The 23,660-nt window shown below is 51.1% G+C and overlaps 1 protein-coding gene across 2 annotated transcripts; it reads right to left on the reverse strand.

Moving 5' to 3' along the window:
- On the reverse strand, positions 1-22,847 carry SEZ6L2 (seizure related 6 homolog like 2). Of its 2 annotated transcripts, XM_049789102.1 has the most exons (18): positions 22,229-22,847; positions 21,113-21,247; positions 20,160-20,462; positions 19,730-19,869; positions 19,292-19,493; positions 13,287-13,472; positions 12,699-12,867; positions 9,744-9,907; positions 7,588-7,788; positions 5,809-5,947; positions 5,351-5,547; positions 5,044-5,238; positions 2,087-2,278; positions 1,817-2,008; positions 1,304-1,342; positions 1,024-1,141; positions 838-934; positions 1-212 (listed from the first exon to the last, which is right to left on the reverse strand). In XM_049789102.1, exons 1-18 carry the CDS (start codon positions 22,305-22,307, stop codon positions 183-185), a joined length of 2,778 nt encoding a protein of 925 aa, XP_049645059.1. In that variant the 5' UTR covers positions 22,308-22,847; the 3' UTR covers positions 1-182. The 2 variants fall into 2 exon arrangements, with proteins under 2 accessions (XP_049645059.1, XP_049645060.1); XM_049789103.1 differs by lacking the exon at positions 1,304-1,342.
- Positions 22,848-23,660: the final 813 nt, after the last annotated feature.

Consider the following 23,660-nt stretch of genomic DNA (forward strand, 5'->3'; position numbering starts at 1 on the left):
TTTGGGCGGCAGGATGCTGGTTTATTTACTGTGGGGTCCCCAGGGCCTTAAACCCCCTTGTGGGACTTGGGGGCTATTTACACAGCAGGAAGGAAACGAGCCAGAGACCAAGTCCTGATCTTCCCCCTGCCCAGAACAAGGCAGGAGAAGCGTCCTGGGTCCTGCAGTCTTAGTCTTGGGGTTCAGATGGAAACTTCATACTCCCGCGTATCCTAGAGACAGAGAAAGGGGGTCAGTACTGGAGGGGGTTGTGGGGTGAGGTGGCAGAATGTAAGGAGGGTATATAGAAAAGGAGAAAGAGGGGCCAGAGAGATAGCATCGATGTAAGGCGTTTGCCTTGCATGCAGAAGGACGGTGGTTTGAATCCTGGTATCCCATATGGTCCCCTGAGCCTGCCAGGCTCGATTTCTGAGTGTAGAGCCAGGAGTAACCCCTGAGCACTGCCAGGTGTGACCCAAAAACCAAAAAAAAAAAAAAAAAGAAAAGAACAGGAGAAAGATGGGAGCCACTGCGTAGGAATGAGGCTGAATCTGGCCCAAGGATGTTTGGTTCATCCCATGGTATCTTAGAATCACATAGAATCTTGAATATCTGGGGGGTCTTGAACAACGTGAAGGTCTGGTTATGGGTTCTAAGTTTCTGCTAGGAATTTAGGGGCTATAAGTAGTCCAATCAGCTGTGGACCTGCCAATCATTCACAGGTGATTGGCTTTGTTCACTGGCATGGCAGCTGAGTTGGAAATTCCCAAGACAGAGAGAGATTCTAGAGACTTTGAGATGTTACAGAGTTGCAGGGGAGATGAGCACTGTGGCAGCCCCAGGAGAGCAAGGACTCACCCCAGCTTCATACAGTGGATTGCTGAAGTCCGACTCCACGGTTATGGGGCTATAGGAATGGGAGCCCGAGAAGCCAAAAAGGGATTTGCCCTGCAGCCTGGGAAAAAGAGAAGGGGGAATCAGCTGGTGAACCCCCAGTCCTTCTCCTCCAAATTCCCCAACCTACTGCCTCCTGAAAACACTTACTTGGTGTAGTATATGTAAACACCACTGCCAAGAACAATGACCAGGCCTAGAGGCAGCAGGATGGCCAAGGCCAGGTTGCCCCCCTCTAGTTGCCGGGATGGGTCTGTCGTCTGCGTCACTGAGGGCAGGAAAAGATGCCAGTTAGCAGGTCTCTCCCAACCTCCTGCCCTGGGCTTCAAACCCTGGGCTTCACCCCTCCGGGACCTGGCCTCCTGCCCCCGGCGCTCTCTTGCCCTCCCGACTCAGCCAGGCCTGGGTCTCCACTTGTGCCCTCACTGACCTTCCAGTTTTCGGTTGTCCAGGAGCTCCTCATAGGCCACTGCAGGGAGAGGAGGGGGAGGGGACGGGGTCTGAGCCAGGGAGGGAAGGAGGCTGGGCAGAGGCCCAGTGGGGCTGGGCTGGACTCCTGGTGCTCGCTTCTCACAATCCCCCTTCCCTGCTAGGGCGCTGGGGGAGCAAGGGCAAGGCAGGCCTTCTCCCTCCTTCTCTAGACCCCTAAAAGGTCAGGGTTCCTGGGTAGTCTGAGGCAGCAGGTATGTAGACTTTGCCCCAAATAGGGCAACTGAGGCCTCTCCTGAGGGTGAAGGACCTTCCCAAGCAAAGCTCCTATTATGGCCCTCAAGATAGTTTCCTGACTTTGAATATCCCCAGTACTTCTGGAGAAGCCTGAGGATGAGAGACCCCAGGAAGTGACTGGGAACCTCCGCTGGGGGACCCATGGCCTCAGTGTGGCTACCTGGTATCCCCTTCCCTGCACAGCCCTCTGTGCTCTCCTGCCCAGGCCGCCCAGCACCTTTGCAGAGAGGAGGCTGGCTGGTCCACTGGGAGGGGTGGCCGGGCAGGCAGGTGATGGTGACTTCGCCGATAAGCTCGAAGCCCTCATAGCAGAAGAAGCGCAGAGACTCGCCCGCTTGGTAGTGATGCTTGTAGAGAGTCTGATAGCCGTTCTCGGGCACCCCAGGGTTCAGGCACGGCTCATACTTCACTGCAAAGATCAGGCTTATCAGCCTCTGGTTGCCCTGATGAGCTCCCAGCCCCCCTTCCTTGGGTGTCTTCTACTCACAGGCGCATTTGGGGACGCGGTCACTCCACTTGGGTGTGCCTGTGTCCCGGCTGTAGCAGGTCAGGACAGCAGCCCCCTCCAGGCTGTAGCCCGGCAGACAGCGGTACTGAATGTGGGAGCCCACAGGGAAACCAGCATCCGAGGTTGTCCGGTGACCATTGGTGATCTCACCCGGATCCGCACATGTCATAACTGTTGGTAGAGGTCAAGTCACTAGAGCCAGGGCCTGCAAAGATCTTGCACAAACTTGTGGCTGGGGGAGACCTGAGCCTCGGGCCAATCTATCTAGCCTCCTGCTGCCTTTTCAGAATGGTAAGGGTAGTAGTTGGGAAAATGGAAGTCAGTGCACTTTTTTTTTTTTTTTTTGCATACTCAGAAATGCTCAGGATTTACTCCTGGCTCTGCATTGAGGGTTCACTCCTGGTGGACTCGGGACCACGTGGTTTTTTGGGACCACACCCGGTGATGCTCAGGATTACTCCTGGCTATGCACTCAGAAATCGCTCCTGGCTCTGAGGAGCATATGAGATGCTGTGGATAGGATCAAGGTCCATTCTGGATTGGCCACATGTAAGGCAAACACCCTACTGCTGCACTATCGCTCCGACCCCTCGGGACCATATGGGATGCCAGGGATTGAATCCAGGTCAGCTATACACATGGCAAACACCCTATCTGCTGGACTATCTCTCTGTCCCCAAGACAGTGCATTTTTCTATTGTTGCTTCTTTCCAAAAACAGTGACTGGGACTCCTAAGTCCCCCGGTCTAGGGAAAATCTGGACTATTTGACCATGTACCAGAACACAGCAGCTAAATCCCTTCAAGGTGAGCCCTGCATGGCAGGTTGGTGGCAGGACAGCTGCTGCCAAGTCAGATGAGCCTGCCCTATACCCTCTCAGTCCAACCCCTTTTGTGACTTGGGTTTTTGTTCAGCTACTGCAAGCCTTTGAGATCACAGGTTCGTCATAGAAGAGGCACTACTTTTTGTTGTCTAGAGACAAACTTGCCAGATACCCTACTAAGTCCTCTGTCTGAGTTGAGGCCACTTCTGGCTGTGCTTAAGTTTTACTTCTGGTTTGTGCTCAAGAATCACTCCTGGTGCTGCTCTGGGGACCAAATGTGGAAGTGGTGGTGATTTAACAAGGGGTCCAATGCCTGCACAGCAAGTAGCTGATCTACTAGAATGCATCTCCAGCCCCACCTTGCTAAATCTTTCAGGAAGGCAGATTCTTTTTTTTTTTTTTTTGGTTTTTGGGCCACACCCGTTTAACGCTCAGGGGTTACTCCTGGCTATGTGCTCAGAAATCGCCCCTGGCTTGGGGGGACCATATGGGACGCCGGGGGATCGAACCGCGGTCCTTCCTTGGCTAGCGCTTGCAAGGCAGACACCTTACCTCCAGCGCCACCTACCCGGCCCCAGGAAGGCAGATTCTTACTATGCTGTTCCTAAAAGGTCAAGGTCATTAACTGGCCCATAGATAGGCAGAATTGGAACGGATCAGGGACACAACCACAGAACACCTGAACTGAGATTTAGGGATGAATCAGCTCAGGCTCTGGCTCTATGTCCCTTCTTCTAAGCCTCATGCATGAGAACCATATCTGCTCCTTCCTGCTCCGGCCTCTGTCCTGTCCATTCACATCTTGGCTGAAAATTTCAGGACATTTTCCTGAAACAAATTTCCAAGTCCTCCTGTTGCCTGCAAGAGGCCAGGTAGAAGACCGACCACCCCATGTCCTGTGGCAAGCTCCCCCAATTAGAAAATAGTGGCAAGAGGAAACTGCTTTCTGTTCTTCAAATGACAAATACTCCCAACTCCTTTAGATGTAAACTTTTAGGCTAGAGTGATAGCACAACTGGTAGGGCATTTGCCTTTGCACACAGCAGACCCGGGTTTAATCCCTGGAATCCCGAATGGCACACATACCATACCCCCACCAGCCTGCCAGGAGTGATTTCTGAGTGTAGAACCAGAAGTAACCCCTGATCAGCTCTCCTGCTCCTCCCTGGAGCCCAAAACGCATCCCTCTTCTCACTATACTTCACAATCCCCGGAGCAGCTTCTACTTTTCACTGTTTACAATCATCATCACCGCGTGAAAAACTTTTCCTTTGTTCTTCACACTCCCTGATTGTACTTCATCAAAGTGGAAGGAAGATGAAAAGATGCCAAGTACTTTGCTCAAAGTCACCCAGGGTTGCCATTCATTCTTAGCTGTTCTGGGTATCTGCCCAGACTTTGAGATCTCTTGCAGAATCCCAACCCAGCTCAACACTTTAATCACTGACTTAAAATAAATCAAACTCGAACTAAGGATAGTTCAGTGGCAAAGTGCCAGCCTTGTATAAATGAGGATATGAGACCCTCCAGTTTTTGAACCTTGGTACGGCCCACACACCAAGCTGGATTTGGTAGCACCATCTTTTGTGATCTCTGATTTCAAAAAAACCCTAGACTTTTGATGCGTTTTTTCACCACAAAACAAAGCAAAAGGGATATGGAAAGAAAAGAAAACAAAACAAACAAACAAACAAACAAAAAAAAACAAAAAAAAAACTAGTGCAACCAGCCCTGGCAATGATAGGACGTTGCAGGTTTGAGACTTTAGATCAGGGCCTGGGATGAGTAGAGTAGAACCGGATTGATATGGGGCAGAAGGGGCACCCACATGGATGAAACTCAGAAGAGTAGTCAGGAGGCAGGTCTCAAAGGAAACAACGAAATTGGAAACTGAGAGCAATTTCCAGAGGGGATAGTTTCGGGGCGCCGCGTGAAGTGCAACCTAAAGGTCTCTGGGATGAGGTCCAAGGTAGCTGTGAGTGGACCAGAGTGAAGAAATGGTTCAAGGCTAGAAAGGGGACAAGAAGCAGCGGCTTTGGGAAGACAAGGTCGGGGGTGGGCCCAGGGTCGGGGGCCGGGCGGGGCCCAGGAGTCGGGGCGGGGCTGGTCTTACTCTTTTGACAGGCAGGCGGCGCCGCACTCCACGACAGATCCCACTGGCAAGTGAGAATGTCGGATCCGAACAGCTCGTAGCCAGGCTCGCACTGGTAAGTGAGCACGGTGCCCCGGATCAGGTCTCCGTGAGACGCCGTTCTCCAGCCCCACTCCGGAGGGGGCAGCTCCGGGCACGTATCGTTCCTCGGAACCTCTGCAGAAGAGAGACAGAATTTAGGCCCGTCCTGTGACTCAAAGAGACCTGACTCCTCCCAGGGCTTCCAGGCCATTGAACCCCTATCCAGCCAGGACCCCATTCCTTGTACCTTTGAAGTGCAGCACGAACCCCTGTCCCAGGCCTGGGTTTGGGGATCCAGGCGGTGCCTGGAACTGCAGCGTGATGTCTGGTCCAGAGGAGAGGAGCCTGCGGCGGGGCTGAGGTCCCCGCAGCTGGGCCAGAACTCGGGCACTGGGACCTTCCCCATCAAACAGCGTCAGCATGTCCCCTTCACGGACATTCAGGCTGCGGGGAAGAGATCAGAAATGGAGGTGATTCAATCGGGGCCCAGGCTTCTGGTTCTGCTCTATCTCAGCCTCCTGCACCCCCTCCACATCCCCCAAACCAGGCTTTGCAGGGCTTTCCTCTGTTTAGGAGACTCTCTGTTTGAGGTTCCGATTGCTTTGAGTATCCTCCCAGCTGTTGTTCCTTAAACCCCAACCCTGTCATGCCTCCTCCCAGTGTGAGCCTACACCATCACCCCATCACTGCAGCACCCAAACATACATCTCAACTTGGAGCAAGATGCGCTTCTCTTCTTGGACGTGCAGGACCCACATGCAGTCCTGGCCGGGGCTGTAGCTCTGTGGCCAGTCTGGAGAGAGGACCACACCGGCTGGCTCAGTCAGCTCTCCTCCGCACATGGCTACGTGGGAAGATGTCAGAGTTAGAGCCGCAAAGAGCACCAGTTTCATTTCCCCACTGTACTCACTGTTCTCAACCATCTGCGTCATCCCCCAGCAGGTTTCCCATGTGTCTTTGGCATTTTTTTTTAATTCTGTTTTGTTTTTGGACCACACCTGACAGTGCTCAGGGGTTTATTCCTGGCTCTGCACTCAAGAATCACTTCCAGTAGTGCTTCAAAGACCATATGAGATATTGGGACTGAACCCAAGTCAGCCATGTGCAAGCCTAGTCCCTACCTGCTGTACTATCTCTCCAGCCACTTAGGTTTTCTTTTTTGTTTTGTTTTGGGGTCACAACCAGTGGCGTTCAGGAGTTATTCCAGGCTCTGTGCTCAGAAATCCTGGCAGGTACGGGGGTACCATATGGGATGCTGGGATTCAAACCACTGTCCATTCTGGGTTGGCTTCATGCAAGGCAAAAACGCCCTACTGCTCTGCTATCTCTCCAGTCCGCCACTTAGGTTTTCTATGTGTCTATTACTAACCTGTTTCTTGCCACAGCCTGTGCTTTTGTGCCCAAGCCTAGTCTGCTCTTAAGAAACCTCATCATGGGCTGGAGAGATAGCATGGAGGTAGGGTATTTGCTTTGCATGCAGAAGGTTGGTGGTTCAAATCCTGGCATCCCATATGGTCCCCCGAGCCTGCCAGGAGCGATTTCTGAGTGTAGAGCCAGGAGTAACCCCTGAGCACTGCTGAGTGTGACCCCCCCCCAAAAAAAAAGAAAAAAGAAAAAAGAAAGCTCATCACTCTCTTCCCTCCCCCGCCACCTCCATTATCAGCCATTTGGCTATTTACCCCAAATTCAATTCTAGTTCTTTTTTTTTCTTGGCTTTTTTGGGAGGCCACACTGGCGGTGCTCAGGGGTTACTCTTGGCTCTATACTCAGAAATTGCTCCTGGTAGGCTTGGGGGACTATATGGGATTCTGGGAATCGAAGCCATGTCTATCCCGGGACGGCCACGTGCAAGGCAAAAGTCCTACCTTTGTGCTATCTCTCCAACCCCAGTTCTAGTTCTTAAAGACACTTCTTTTTGGAGGGACATACACAGCAGTGATTAGCAATTACTCCTGACTTTTAGGGAATCACTCCTGGAAGGCTTGGAGAACTCTTATGGATGTCAGAGATTAAACCCAGGTTGGCCACATGCAAAGCAAGTGCTCTATCCACTGTACTATCTCTTGCCAGGATCCTGAATTCTTTAATAAGCCCACCAGATAGGAAAAACAAAAACAAAAAAAATAAACAGAAACAAAAAAAAAAACCCTACCAAACAAAAAACCCTCTGAGTTCCATGCATTGAGGAGAGCTTTGAGGGCTGGAGTGCCTCATTCTTGTGTGAGGGAGGCTGGGAGTTCAATCCTGGCACCATGGCTCCCCCTCCCCCAACAACCTGGGAATCCCATAAATTAATAAATGAATAGATCATTTTAAACATTTAAAAACTTTTAAAAGATATGTACAGTGAACTGAGCCTTTGAACAGGATGAAACTGACACAAAGCCCAGAGTTACAGGGTTGGATGAACAGCCTTGCTGGGATCTCCAGGTCAGGATAATCTGTGGACCAAAGAAAGGGCTTCCTGGGGAGATGGGGGCTCACCCTTGCAGGCTGGTTCTGTGTCATTCCAGTGGGGTTCTGTGGGATCCACACATTCAATGGCATTGGGGGGCCCAGGGGGCTCCAGGGCATATCCTGGGAGGCACGAGAAGGTGACCAGTGCCCCTGGTCGATACTCAGGATCTGTGGTAGTGATGTTGCCATGTGCCAGGAAAGGGGCGAAGCAGCGATCTTCCTCAAAGGCTAGGGAGGAGTCAGTCACAGAATGAAGTTAGGAAACTTTCAGAACTCTCAGTGGGGAATGTGGCCTAGAGTCACATATGTTCTGTCTGCTTAGTGGCTGCTCCAAAGAATGAATTTAGGGTTTGACCTTCATTCTCTAGTTTTCTCCAAAATTTGTACATGTACACATTTATGATTCTTTGGGCTTCTGGAAGGAAACTGTTAGATGAAGTCAAATCCTAACCACAATTCTCTGGCTGAGGAAACAAAACCACAGACAAAAGCCATTTGCCCCACACCATTAAGTAGGGTAGAACCAGATTACATATCCAGTTGACTTGCTTCCCTAAGATAACTTGGCTTTGAAAACTGCAAAGGAGTCAGGAAAAGATTCCTTTAGAGACTCTCTGATTCACGTAAGTGTGCTCTCATCCCCAAATAATGCAAGTTGGATTCTGAGAATCCCTATGGCTACAATCCAAAAGTACAACACATTTGAAAGGTCCTCATTTTTGACTCTGCACCAGGTCAGCAAAAATGAACATTATGAGATAATGTCATTTCTTGCCCACCTAATCATCGCTAAGCTGTAGACTATCTTTGACGCAAGACTGAGCTGCCTCTGATAAAAAAGAGACATCTGATGCTCATGGCACAGACCTTAAATTTAGGAGCTCCTCCTAAAGCCCTCTTCATTCCCTGAGTTTAAACTGCAACCTTGTTTTTCCTATCCACTGCTCTACATCATGTTACTTAACTGGAAAGCCCATCAGGTCCAGTATCAAGTGCATTTCTGTCGTGATTCATTCCAAAACCTAATCCCTCCCATCTTTTTTTGTTTGTTTTCTGTTTTTTTGGGTCACACCCAGCAGCACTCAGGGGTTACTCCTGGCTCTATGCAACCCCTGGCAGGCACAGGGGACCATATGGGATGCCGGGATTTGAACCACCATCCTTCAGCATGCAAGGCAAATGTCTTACCTCCATGCTATCTCTCCGGCAATCCCTCCCATCTTGAGCAGTTAATTTTCTGTTTCTCTCCTGAACTCTTTGAATGAATCCTTTACTCTGGCTGCACTGAATTTGTTTTCCAAATATGCCAAGCTACCTCCACCTTTGCTGATATTGGTCCTATCACTGGAGGCACTCATGCCCAATCTCCCTCTTGATTTTTAAAAATTTGGGGGAAGGAGGGAGTTTGAGCCACACTCAGCAATGCACAGGGGTTACTCTTGGCTCTCACTTAGGAATTATTTCTGTCTGTGCTTGAGGACCATATGGGATGCTCGCATTGAACCCAGGCCAACTGTTCGCAAGGCAAGGACCCTTAACCATTGTGCTCTTTCTCCAGCCCACTATCTCCCTCTTTTCTCTACAACTCAGCTCTGATGGCTCTTTCTTGATATCATTTATCTTGCTCCTACCAGCCCAGATCCCAGTCCACCTCCTTCTGATAAGAGCACCCCTATTTTTTTCTGGGACATATCCTTTCCCACTTCTAGTCCAGAGGTTCATTTGAGGCCAATTAGGGTTGGCATGTGGAACTGCTAATCAGTGTACCACAAGTTCCAGTTATTGACCCAGATGTGGGCACCTGAGCAAAATCTGGTCAATGAAAGTTTTCCCTGACTCCTGATGCTCTCAGAAAAAAAAAATGTGCTTGTGCTCTCGCATTCTCTTTTTCTTTCTCTCATTCTCTTTACTCTCTCATGGAGGGGTATTCATTTGGTGGTATATCAGTCTGCCTTGACCACAGACTTAAACCAGTTGGATCATGTGCTGAGAATGATGCTCACACAGGGAAAACGCTGGTGACCAGGTGATTTGGCTGTGTTCCTGGATCCAGCCACATTTTAGCATTTCAGAAAAGGTCACTTCAGGGAATTAAAGGGACTGGATAGGAAGTCAAACCCAGAGATGACGAGGGATGGAGACTATGTTTGAAGCCATGCATGGGAAAGGTGCAGGGCAGATACCTTCAAACCGGAGACTCAGCAGCAGAGGGTTGGCTGGAGTCTCGGAGAGCAGCTCCACATAGAGGGACTGGGCATCACTGATGAGACCGCGCTCGGGAACATCATCCATATCTGAGTCATAGATGACTGGGGACAAGGGACTGCCACCTGAGCGTACCATCAGCCTGCAACAGACCCGAAGTTGGCCCTACTCACCTCTTAGCAGGCTCTCTGAACATCCTTTGTTTTTTTGTTTGTTTGTTTGTTTGTTTGTTTGTTTTTGGAGACCACACTCAGTGGTGCTCAGGGGTTACTCCTGACTCTGCACTCAGAAATTGCTCCTGGCAGGCTTGAGGGACCATATGGGATGCTGGAAATCGAATCTGGGTCTGTCCTGGGACAGCTGCATGCAAGGCAAACACCCTACTACTGGCAAACACACTAACAACTCTTTTTGTTTGTTTTGTTTTTGGTTTCTGGGCCATACTTGGTGGTGCTTAGTAGTCACTCCTGGCTCTGTGCTCAGAAATCACTCCTGGCAGGTTTGGGGACATAACCTGGATAAGCTGCATGCTAAGTAAATGGCCTACTTACTGTGCTATTGCTCTAGCCTGCTTTTTTTTTTTTTTTTTTTTTCAGGGAGCACATCTAATAGTGCTTAGGGCTTACTCCTGACTCTGTACTCAGGGATCACTTCCAGGTAGGGTTCATGAGACCATATGTGCTACCAAGGATCGAACTTCAGTCAGCAATTATGCAAAGCAAGCACCTTATCCACTGTACTGTCTCTGGCCCCTTTTCTTTCCTTTCCCTCCCCAACCTCCTCTCCCATCCTCCTTCTCTCTTCCTTCCCTCCTTCCCTACCCTCCCTCGCTCCCTTCTTCCTTCTCTCCCTCCCTCGATCCCTTCTTCCTTCTCTCCCTCCCTCCCTCCTTTCCTTTCTTCCTTCCTTTCTTCCTTCCATCCATCCTTCTTTCCTTCTTCTCTCCCTCCTACCCTTTCTTCCTTGCTGTAATTTTCTTTTGTGGTGGGGGGGTCACATTCAGCCATGCTCAGGGTTTACTCCTGGCTCAGCACTCAGGAATCATTTCTGGCAGGGATGCCAAGGATTGAACCTGGGTTGGCTACATGCAAGGAAAGAGCCCTACCTGCTGTACTATTGTTCCAGGAGCTGTAATTCTTTTTTTTTTTGAGGGGGGCACACACCCAGTGATGTTCAGGGGTTACTCCTGGCTATGTGCTCAGAAATCGTTCCTGGCTTGGGGGACCATATGGGACACCAGGGGATCAAACCGCGGTCTGTCCTAGGTGAGACGCATGCAAGGCAAACGCCTTACCACTGTGCCACTGCTCCCACCCCAGGAGCTGTAATTCTTTTTATTTTATTTTTATTTTTGTTTTGTTTTGTTTTTTTTTTTTTTTTTTTTGGTTTTTGGGTCACACCTGGCAGTGCTCAGGGGTTATTCCTGGCTCCAGGCTCAGAAATTGCTCCTGGCAGGCACAGGGGACCATATGGGGCGCCGGGATTCGAACTGATGACCTCCTGCATGAAAGGCAAATGCCTTACCTCCATGCTATCTCTCCGGCCCCTTTATTTTTGTTTTTGGGTCACACCTGGCAGCGCTCAGGGGCTGCTCCTGGATCTATGCTCAAAAATTGCCCCTGGCAGGCTTGGGGGACCATATGGGATGCTGGGATTCGGACCACCGTCCTTCTGTATGCAAGGCAAATGCCTTACCTCAATGCTATCTCTCCAGACCTGAGCTGTAATTCTTTTTTTTTATTTTTGGGCCACACCCGGCATTGCTCAGGGGTTACTCCTGGCTGTCTGCTCAGAAATAGCTCCTGGCAGGCACGGGGGACCATGTGGGACACCGGGATTCGAACCAATCACCTTTGGTCCTGGATTGGCTGCTTGCAGGGCAAACACCGCTGTGCTATCTCTCTGGTAATTCTTTTTTTTTTTTTTTTTTTTGGTTTTTGGTTTTTGGGCCACACCTGGCGATGCTCAGGGGTTACTCCTGGCTGTCTGCTCAGAAATAGCTCCTGGCAGGCACGGGGGACCATATGGGACACCGGGATTCGAACCAACCACCTTTGGTCCTGGATTGGCTGCTTGCAAGGCAAACACCGCTGTGCTATCTCTCCGGGCCCTCTCTCTGGTAATTCTTGACCAGTCTATTCAGTAAAGAACAACAAAGACCCAGCACTACATATGGTTTTCCAAGTCTGATAGGAGTGCTCCCAGAGTGCAGAGCCAAGGGAAAGCCCTGACACAGCTGAGTGTAGCCCTCCCAAAAATAGATCAACAAAAAAGATATTGGAGTCTGAGGGGCTGGAACATAGCAGGTAGTGTGTTTATCTTGCACATGGCTGATCCGGATTCAATCCTCAGCATCCTATATGGTCCTCTGAGTCTGCCAGGAGTAATTTCTGAGCACAGAACCAGGAGTAACTCCTGAGAGCCACCAAATGTGGCCCCAAAACCTACCCACTAAAAAATATATTGGAGCTTGAGAACTATTAATTTCTGAGCGAAGAACCAGGAGAAACCCCTGAGCATCATCAGTTGTGCTACCAAACCAAACAAAATAAATAAATAAAATAAAAAAGACAAGGAGCCGGAGTGATAGTACAGAGGGTAGGGTTTTTCCTTTGCACACGGCTAGCTTGAGTTTGATCACCAGCACTTTATATGGTCAGAAGTGAGTGATTCCTAAGTTCAGAATCAGGAGTAACCCCTGCTTTTGTGGCCCACACAAAGAACAACAACAACAAACCAGACACTATTCTCTCTATACTACAAAAAGAAAACCAAGGCCAGAGTAATACATTTGAGTGTACACGTAGACAACCTGTGTTTGAAAGACAGACATGTAGTCTGGACCCCACCCAAGCCAACTGGAATTCCCAGGCAACCTCCCTCTTTCCAGAGGGGCTTCTTCCTCTGGCTCAGGCCCAGGCCCAGATCCTCACCGATCATTGTCCTCATCCAGTGAGACCCGCTCAAAGTGCAGGTGCAGCCGACGTCCTTCTGCAGCCTCGATAACCCAACGGCAGGTGAGGTTGGGCCCTGCAGCTCCCCCAGGCTCAGGGGACACGATGCGGCCCAATGTCGCATTGTGGATTGTCCCGCCACAGGATGCTGTGCAGGGAGGACAGGTGAGGGGAGCTGACATTCTCTAGACGTTCTCTCGACTTTCATGGGAGCTGGGATAGCTCAGGAGGCAGGAGCTTCTCCAGGCCCCTAACCCCAGAAGACCAACCCCAGTATATAGAGTCTGCTGAAAGATAAGTTCTCCAGATGGGAACACCCTAGTGGCAGTTCTGGAGCTCCCCAAAATCAAAGCCTTCAGGTATCCCAGCTCTGGACCTTAAGCATGGCTCCTTCTAAAGTGAAGAACTTTCAAAATAAGGGTCTCAATGAGTGTGAAGTGGGAACTCACCAGATGAGATATTCTGTGGAAAACCCCCCTCAAAAGGCATGTTCCCAAAAGGTGGGTACCTGCTGCTGCCCCTATGCTCCCAGGGCCAACCCCCCCCCCCCCGGGGCAGGAAACTCACCTGTGCAGGTGGGGGGCTCACCGCTCCAGGCTGGCCGGGTGCCATTGAGGCAGATGAGAGTCTCTTGGCCCTGGAGCTGGTAGCCTGAGTCGCAATGGAAGGCAGCAGAACCCCCAGGGTGCAGGTCTGTGACACTCACATCCCCATGTGCTGGCCGTGGAGGGAAGCCACAGCTCAGAAGATAAGCTGGTGAGGCAAAGAGGCAGCTGCACTCCCGCTCCAGTGTTCCAGCCCCCCAGTACATTCACTCCTCATCTATGCTCAAGTCTCCACATGGTGTCACTGCCTTAGGAAGGGCTCAGGGTACCATGCCTGATTGCCTTTAAGCATATCAACTGACCCCCATTTTTATAGGAAGCCCTGAAACTCAAAATCCCCTTAAAAGGGAGCCCTCATTTGCTTCATGGACCTGGGCAAATCAATTGAACCACACCCCGTTCCAATGATAACATTTGTTCAGAATCAAACTGAGTTCAGAGTGGCTTTTGTGATCTATTTTCTAGATGTGGAACTTAAAAATTGAATTTTTTGGGGCCGGGCGGTGGCGCTGGAGGTAAGGTGCCTGCCTTGCCTGCGCTAGCCTAGGACGGACCGCGGTTCGATCCCCCGGCTCCCATATGGTCCCCCAAGAAGCCAGGAGCAACTTCTGAGCGCATAGCCAGGAGTAACCCCTGAGCGTCACAGGGTGTGGCCCAAAAACCAAAAAAAAAAAAAAATTGAATTTTTTTTTTTTTTTTGGTTTTTGGGCCACACCCGGCAGTGCTCAGGGGTTATGGTTACTCCTGGCTGTCTGCTCAGAAATAGCTCCTGGCAGGCACGGGGGACCATATGGGACACCGGGATTCGAACCAACCACCTTTGGTCCTAGATCGGCTGCTTGCAAGGCAAATGCCGCTGTGCTATCTCTCCGGGCCCCTTGGCCTCTCTCTTTATTATTATTATTATTATTATTATTATTATTATTATATTTTTGGGCCATACCGGGCAGTGTTCAGAGGTGGCTCCTGTTTCTGAGCTAAAAAAATTACACGTGGCAGGCTCAGGTGACTATGTGGGATGCCAGAAATTGAGCCCAGGCAGGCTACATACAAGGCAAATATCCTACCTACTTTGCTATCACTCTGGCCCCACTTGTTCTTATTTTTAGATTTTTTTGAATTTTTTTTATTATTGTTATTATTTTTTGGGTCACATGCAGAAGTTCTCAGGGGTTCCTCTTGGCTCTATACTCAGAAATCGCTCCTGGCAGGTTCGGGGGGACCATATTGGACGCTGGAATTCGAACCACAGACCTTCTTCATGCAAGGCAAACACCCTGCCTCCGTGCTATATCTACAGGCCCTAGATTTTTTTTTAAACTGTATTTAAACACCATGACTTTTGGGTTGTTTATAATTCAATTGTTTCTGAGACCAATGCCACCACCAGTGTGACCCTTACTCAAAGTTCCCACTTACTCCCAAGCCTACCTTCTTGCTGGTCCTCCCTCCGTCCCTTCCTCCTTCCCTTCCTCCCTACCTCCCTCCTTCCTTCCCTCCTTCCTTTCCTCCCTCCCTCCCTCCTTCCCTCCTTCCTTCCTTCTTTCTTTCTTTTTTTTTATCAATAGGTAGTGCTGGGGGCCACCAGAGCCACATCTAGATGTGTCCCAGGGAACAAACAGCTGAGTGTCCTCTCCAACTCTCCACTATCAGATGACAGTGTGGAACTCCCTGAGGACACTCAGTTTCTCCATCCTCAGAGAACTTCACTGGTGTTCCCTGAAAAAAACCTGATTTCCTCAGGGGCAGCTGGCCTCCAGGTGTGAAGGTCTGCTCTGCATGGGCTCTGAAGAAGCTGAGAACCCCACTGAGGCAATGGCTTATCCACCTATGTCTTACTTCGTCAAGTTTGATCACAATTACTGGGTAAAAACCTTTTTCACTCTATCAAATTGTAGTGTTTTCATTTTCTTCTTTGAGACGTGTGAAATTCCTCTGTAACAATATGGGATGAAACCAATGGTAATAAGTGAAAGGCTCTGAACTTGATCCTAAGAGGATTTCCCTATCTGGTTCAGAATGGGCACAAAAGCAGTTCTTCCTGGAGGAAGTACACTGAAACTGTACTGAGGAAGAAGCAGGTCATGAGGGAGGAGCAGGCTGTGGTCATAGAGAGTTTGAGAGAAACAGTTTGCTTGACGTTTTAGTGACTGAGGGATTCTAAACTAGACTAATTCCTCCTAATTTTAATTGTTTTTGTCCCAGGACCTGGTTCTACCTTTGAAAAATGTAACCAATACTTCATTGGTGGAAAAGTTGGGACAGAGATAAAAAATCTAAAGTCTTGTCCTTCAGGAGGGACACAGAACATCAGTGACTTGAATTCAGTGATTTCTGACCCACAGAACTCAGTCATATGCTTTTAGTCTGAGGTCCCAGCACTTTCATATTCAGGCCCAGCCAGGCCCCCATGCATGACTCACAATCTCACTCTTCATTTCTTACTCACATATAACCTATCTGCAGGCCATCCCCTTGATCTTTCTCCTCATTCACTCCTTTCTTTTCTCTCAAGCAATAATTTAAGTGTTACCTCTTCCAGGAAATCTTCCTGACCCTTCCCTTTTCCCAACAGAATTTCTTGCTCTCTTGCCGATACACACTGAATCATTTTATCATCACATTAACCAACATTTACTTTCCTTATGAGATCGAATCAAGCCTTCTTTGTCTGAAAATTGGTAGGGCACTTGCCTTGCATGCGGACAACCTGGGATCAATCCTCAACATTCTATATGGGTACATCCTATATGGTTACATCAACAGGAGTAATTCCTGAATCAGAGCCAGGAATAGCCCCTGAGCACCCCAGATGTGGCCCCAAAGCAAAAGCAAACAAATAAAAATACAAATTATGTCTCCTGACTATCTAAGCTCTGGCAGTGGGCACAGCCAAGAGGCTGTATGGGGGCTATGTGAGGACTAAACTATAGTTTAAGCCACACAATTTACTGTGGCCTTTGAAGCAAGTGACTTCACCTGGCAGAACTTTTCAGGGATAATTGGAACTAGTAATTTTTCTCACTGAAAACTGGACTTAAAAATTAAGAAAGCAGGGACCGGAGTGATAGAGCAGCTGTAGGGTGTTTGCTTTGCATGTGGCTGACCCAAATGGACCTAGGTTCTATCCCTGGCTTCCCATATGGTCCCCAAGCCAGGAGTAATTTCTGAGTGCATAGCCAGGAGTAATGCCCAAGTGTCACCCTGTGTGACCCAAAAACAACAACAACAACAACAACAACAAATTAAGAAAGCAAATACTTAAAGCTCGCTGTTCATTAAATGGCCCAGAAACAGTCACAGGCCCAGTGGTTTCCATGCATGAGTAAGTGGAAGCCAGGATGGGGCCCTGACTCCTGGGTGCAGTGTGCTGTGGGTGGCCGAGCATCCTCAGTTGAACCTTTGTGGTTTTTGGGCCACACCCAGCGGTGCTCAGGGTTTACTCCTGGCTGTCTGCTCAGAAATAGCTCCTGGCAGGCACGGGGGACCATATGGGACACCGGGATTTGAACCAACCACCTTAGGTCCTGGATTGGCTGCTTGCAAGGCAAACGCCGCTGTGCTATCTCTCTGGGCCTGAGATGCTCCTTTCTTGCAGACAAGGATTGGGCAGTGGCCAGGTGCCACTGGATTGCTGGAGAAACAAATGGAATATATGCCAGGAGTTTGGAAATGGGTGTTTTCTGGGTTGGAATGAGGAGAAACAAAGACTTTGCCCTTCAGAGAAGTGAGTGAAATCATTCTGGACCAAGTAACTCCAGTGCTTGCAGACTGGGAAAGATGATAAACGGGACTCATAAATTTTGCTCCTAAAGGTTTAGAAAGCCCATGAAGCAAGGAAGACAGAGAAGGAGTGAAGGCCAATCTCTGCTGCAGCCCAGTCTCATCTCTCTAAATGTTCCTGTTCCCACACTAAAGAGCCCTAATTTCAATGCCTCTAGGGAAGCGGCTGTTTAAAGGATCCAGCAGGGAGCTATTCTGCAATGGCTACAGTCCAAACCTCAGCCGTAGGCCCCAAGGCAGGCCTTTACTTCTCATCCATCTTGCCTGGCCACCAATGAGTTGGTCCCTTGTCCACTGACCTTACTATGGAGAGGATTGGGATACTGTCACCTTGGGCACTTGAGTTTGTAAGAAAGGTCCTCAGCAAAGGGTACAAAGAATTAAAGGGGAAAGACCATATTTCACCACATAGGTGTTTCAGATTTTTCACAAATTTGGTGGTAATGGTGGGAAACAAAGAGTGGATAAGACCATCATGTGAAAATGTTTTAAATACTGAAAAATAATATAAAAACCTCAACAACGAGGGAGTGTTCATTATGTAGTGAAACATGGGGCTATTTACATGTGTGGCCTGAAGAAGACCACAAAAGCTTACAGAAATTGAAGGCTACAGGAGGTGTAGCTGGAGGCACCATGATGGGACATGCGTACCGCAAACACACATAGTCCCCTCTGCTTTTGAAGGTCATAGGAAGGTACTTTGGAGATGGCAGCAGGGTTCAGAGTAGGACAGAAGGCAGAGTATATGTCACACACACAGATGTGCAGGGATATTCCCCAGCCATGGAGAAGTGTTGCTGTTCTCTGTGCATATTTAGTGGGGCCTGGAGACATTGCCCTTTCCCTGCCTCCAGGAGTCAGCAGCATCTGTCTAGGACACAAATGTGTGGCTGTACCTCTCCTGCTGAAAACATTCCCAATATCTCCCTTTCCCTGGCAGGAGAAGTAATCAGAACTCCTTTCAGCATCTGCTAGTGCCCTAGCTGGTCCAAGACCCACCTCTTTCTAGTCTGGTTTCTTAGCCTACTTCTCCCACACCATTCACTCTGCTTTACTGAAGCAGCCCTGACTGACATTGCTGAGCACTTGCTGTGTGCCAGACACTATTTTAAGCATAGAGATGCATTAACTCATTTGTTCTTCCCAATAATGCCAGGAGGTGAGTATTAGGATGCCCCTAGGGAAGTATTCAATCTCCAGATGTGGCAGAAGTAACTGTCCTGTTTACACAGTCGGGACAATTCCACTTTCTTGCCAAGATACTCCCTGCCTCAGGGCTCACATGTTCTCTTCTTCCTTGGTCATTTTGTTGTTGTTGTTGCTGCTGTTGTTTGGTTTTTGGGTCACACCCAGCAGCACTCAGGGGTCTCTCCTGGCTCTACACTCAGAAATCACTCCTGGCAGGCTCGGGGGACCATATGGAATGCCATAAATTGAACTGAGGTCCATCCTGGGTCAGCTGTGTGCAAGACAAACGCCCCTTCTCCTTTGGTCTTGAAGGGTGCTTTTTCACCCATTGGGACATCTAGAGCAGACATCTTACTCTGGTCCAACCTTCTCCTCACTGACTCATATTTTAGGACTCCGTTTCATCATCACCTCCTCTGGGAAGGTGTTTGTCCCGTCAATTCCTTAGGAGAAAGTTCCTTTGGTCTTTGTTCCGTCCATCTGAGTTAGCCCCTCATAAAAATACAGTTCCTGGTCTGAATAATTGAATCATCCAAATGTCTGTCTATCTCTCTAGCAAGACACCAAGTTCCTTAACTTTTTTTTTTTTTGGGTCACACCCGGCAACGCCCAGGGGTTCTTCCTGGCTCTACGCTCAGAAATCGCTCCTGGCAGGCTCGGGGGACCATAGGGGATGCTGGGATTCGAACCACCGTCCTTCTGCATGCAAAGCAAATGCCTTACTTCCATACTATCTCTCTGGTCCATTCCTTAACTTTTCACCTGACTCATCCATTCCTCTGCCAGGGCTAACCCAGAGCAGATATAAAGTGGTCACTGGATAAACACTTGAGTTTATGTTGATGTGTGATGTACCCAGACACCAGTGCAGGATACAATGTGTAGATTTGTTACCCCCAGCATTCCCTATCAGGAGGAAGAACCTTCTTCTCTCTCTGCTTGGAAGGTCCTAGAGACTTCTCCCATGCCCAATGTGCCCCATGAACTCCTCACCCTGATAGTGGATCCGGAAGCCACCGCCCCTTGGGGCTCGTGGGCTCTGGAAATGCAGGAGCAGCCGGTTGGTTGGACTCCGGAGAACCTGTCCTTCTCCAAGCATGGAGGAGTTGGCCAGGAGCCGGGGAGGCAGGCCTGGGGAGCCCCCACCAGCCAGGACCAGAAGCTCTTCCTCTCGTGACAGGTTCAATGTTTGCACCTAAAGAAGCCAAACCTCAGCAGTGAGGGAAAATCAGCCAGAGTGGAGGACTCCTCAAAGTCCTGCTGACTCCCTGCCCCACCAGCCCACAGAGCTCCTTGTAGTCTACACACTAAAGGGACATGGGTCATGGCAGAACTCTAGGAGTGTTTCTCATCATCAGAAAACAAGCCCATGTGAGTTAGAAAATAGTTTCTCTGGTTCCCAGACCAAACCCATTCACATGCTCCAGTTACCTGGATCTCAATGCCGTAGCCAGGGTAAACATGGATGCTGTAGGTGCAGTCCAGGAGCCCCGAGGCGCGGCTGGCGGTGCTCCCTAAATCTGGAGACTCCACGTGCCCTTCGCCCTTGGAGATGTTGTTATTACATAGAACTAAAGAGATGCAGTGGCTGAGTTTGAAAGAATTCTTGTACTTGCCCTACCAGTCAAGCATCTCTGGGAGTCCTCATCTGACTTTCAACCACTTTTGTCCAAAGCCCACTACCTCTCTGTGCTCAGAACTCCTTTCATCAATGTAGATGAGACCTAGTGCCCTGTGCCTGGTAATCACATGCTCTCCTAATAAAGCAGAAGCCCATCACACATCTGCCCCAGGTCTCAGCTTCCTCCAGCTCTTTCCTCTCCTCATCCATGCCTTATGCCCTGCCCAATGCCCATCTCACCTGGGCTGGTCACTGTTGTGGTGACAGTTGTGGTAGTGATGATGGTGGTAGTGGTCTCCTCTTCTCCCGCCTCAGGCCCAAGGGGTGGGCCTGGGGAGGCGGGGCCAGGAAGGGGCGGGGCTGTCGTTCCTGGGGGCGGGGTCAGCAGTTCTGGAGCGGTGGGGCCTGCGCCCCCCCTGTCCCCCTTAGGGGTTACAGCTGTTGTCAGAGGCCCTGTTCCCGGCTCAGTGGCCCGTAGGAGGGAGGGTGCTGCAAGAGTCTGGCCGGCTGGAGGGGTGGCTAGTGTGGGGTCTGGATCAGATCCTGGGACAGTGCAAGGGAAGTCAGGGCACAGGAGGAGCAAATTTGCTGGTCTTGGGTGGGGAGTAGGGCTAAAGAAAACTGGGGGTTCCCCGTTGAATCCCCAAAACCAATCCCACAAGCGGCAAGTTCTCCCTCCCTTCTCCCAAACTCCCCACCTTCCCACAGGGTTTTCAGAGCCCTTCACTTTTCCTTCCACCTCTCCAAAGGGCCCATCAATTCTGACTGTTTCTTTGAGCCTTCCTGTCCCCCATTCAGACCTGGTCCCTCTCCTAGTTACCCTTCTTCTGTGCTCCCTCCTGTTCTCTGGAATGCTTTATTGATCAATATTCTTATCACTCTCAAATCATGACTCTGGATCTACTTCTGGATCTACTCTGGATCTATTTCTCTTCCAGGTCTGTTGCTCACTTTCCCTGATTCTGAGTCTTGAGTTCCCATCCACCATTTTCTTGGTATTTTCTTCTGTTTTTCTGTCTGATGCAGTCTCTTAATCATTTTGTCTTGGTTCGTCAGGTTCCCTGCTAATCTATTTCCAGTTCTGACTTTTTCTGTCTCACTCTTTCTGAATTAACTGGTCAGGTTCCCCATCTGCCCGAGTGAATATCCCACCCTTTGATTCTATGTCACTTCTGCCACTCAGGGGGCCTCACCAGGCAGGAAGCCCATCTCTGGGCCGCGCCTCAGCAGGGCCCCATGGAGCAGCTCCGCCAAGGCCTCAGAGGCCACTGTAGGGGTTTCACTTCCAGGTTCCGGTGGCGCCTCCTCCTCCTCCTTCAGGGGTAGCCCTAGGAGATGAAGCTGTATGAGCCCATCAGGCCCTATACGCCTCATTATTTTTCTTCCCCAAAGGTCTTTTCCAGATCTCTTCCTCTCTCTGAGGGGCACGCGAGATCCAGGCTGGTCTGAGCCAAGATCGGAGGAGGATCCCCTTTCCTCTCCCCATTTCCCCAAGGCTATGTGGGCCTTCAGTGAGCTCTGGCCCTCTGAACCCTGGACAGTATCAGCAGGGCAGAGAAGGGGCTGAGTACAGCTTCATTTCACCCCGGATTACTTGGTTGCTCCTCCTCAATACTGGGGCTCTGCGGAAGGAGGGTCCGGCAACACCACCTAACAGCACCTTCCTTCCGCAGTGCCCAGCTCTCTCTAGGGTTCTGTCTCTGCAGTATGGCTCTCTCTCTCTCTCTCTCTCTCTCTCTCTCTCTCTCTCTCTCTCTCTCTCTCTCTCTCTCTCTCTCTCTCTCTCTCTCTCTCTCTCTCTCTCTCTTTTCTTGCTTCCTCTCCTCCATCACCCCCCCCCCCTTACTCTATAGTCTCTGTTCCCATCCTGGAGTCTGGCTGGGGGTCAGGTGGGGAATTGAATATCCCCAAATGTTTCTGTCCACCTGTCTTTATCCACATGTGTAAGAACACTGGGGTTTGCAGTGCCTGGCATTTCTCCCAGCACCTCCATCTTCCACCCAGGTAACCTGCGTGCTTCTGTCGCCTCCGCAGACATCCCCCCCCCCAACTCTCCTAGTCCTTTTCCCTCGATTTAACCCTTAAAATGCTGCCAAGAGATCTCCTTATAGATTTTCCTACCTCCTCAAGATTGAGAATTTGGGGTTCAAGGTAAGGATTGGAGAGCTCTGGCTGCTCCCTTCTCTATTAGCCGTGCCCCTCCCCTTCCCCCAGGAGCTGGGAAGGCCCAGAATGTTCAGAGAAAAGAAGGCACTGGATCCCTCTGGGGTCCTTCCACGACGCCCACCCCCATGCTCCCACCTCCTTACCCTGAATCCAGGGACAGCTCAGCAGAATTAGCAACAGCAGCTGGGGAGGCGGCGAGTGCTGGGCCCTGCGAGTCCCCATGGCGACTCACCGGTGGATCTCTCCTCTGCGCCTCTCCTAAATAATCTGTCACCTTTCCTCGGTATCCTGTTATCGCTTCCTTTAATTTATTTTCCTGCTAAAAGTTAGCAAGAAAGACCATCTCCGTCCTTTGGGATGGAGGGGAGAACGGGCTGGGGGGTCCCTGAGAGCCCACCCCCTCGTCGTCCAATCTCCTCTATCCCCAGCTCCCCCGGCTGTGGAAGAGGGGGCGCGGCTTCGGCACGGGCTGCAGGGGGAGGGGCAGAGAGGCCGAGGGGATCAGGATCGGGTCGCCTGGGTTACCCCCCGAGGTCGGGCGCCCGGACCCGCGGCGAAGCCGGGGTCTCAAGATGGGGCAACGGGGAGAAGCGAAAGAGCTTCCGGGGACCGGGGGCGGGGCAGAAGACCGCGAGGGTCCCTGCAGGCGCTCTTGGGGTTCGGCTGGGAGGGAAGGAAGCTGCAGAACCCGAAGAGCCCGAGCTAGGGTACTGGAGCTGCGGGAGGGAGAAGCGGAGAAAGGTGTCGAACCCACGTCAGATCCTGGGGACTGGCGAAGGGAGGGGCCTGGGGATTTATTGGGGGGCGGAGGGAGGGAGAGAGGAGGAGGAAGTGCGGATGGAGGGAGGAGAGACCGGAGGAGCCAGACCGTAATCCTCACTCCCGCGGCCCCTAGGGGAGGCCGAGGAAACTCTGGTTCCAGCGGTCATTAGCGCCCCCCACCATTCTAGCACATCTGGAACCCGAATCTCCCCGGGGTGTCCAGCCGGCTCCGCCTCCCAGTCCCCCCTGCCCACACCCAGGGCCCCAGGGAGAAAGGGACTCCTCTTCCCGTCCCGCAGCTAAGGTGTGCAAAGGGCTCCCCTTCAGGAGAATGGCGCTTTTCACGTTTGTGAGAACCTACGGGGGGACAGGCGAGGGTCGGGGGGTACCCCCTTTTCCTGCAACAGCCTGGCCCGGGTCCGCCCTCGGGGTCGTTTTCAGGTTCCTCCCCTCCTGCTGCTTCCCTGGCGCACACGGCCGCGCGGCCCTTTCAGCACCACGGGCGCGTGGACAGCTCCCCGCGGCCCGGGCGGGCCTGGCTCGGCGCCGCCGGTGATTGGCCGAAGCCCATCGGAGCGCCCGCTTCGCGCGGGGCCGGCCCGGGGCCGGGGGAGTCCGGGGACTCTCCGAGCGCGTGCGGCCGCGGCGTCCGGCTCGGCCCCCCGGCCCGCATTCGCCCCGCCCCTCCTTTTCGCATTGCGGGGCGGCTGGAGGTTGGCACCGTGCCCGGTGCGCCCCGCGCCTGGAGACGCGTCCCTCCCTTCCCCCGCCCCGCCACCCCCAGCCGGAGTTGCGGCAGCTCCAGGGCGGGGG

This window comes from Suncus etruscus, chromosome 15, assembly GCF_024139225.1.
Source record: "Suncus etruscus isolate mSunEtr1 chromosome 15, mSunEtr1.pri.cur, whole genome shotgun sequence".
In the NCBI taxonomy this organism is placed as follows: domain Eukaryota; kingdom Metazoa; phylum Chordata; class Mammalia; order Eulipotyphla; family Soricidae; genus Suncus; species Suncus etruscus.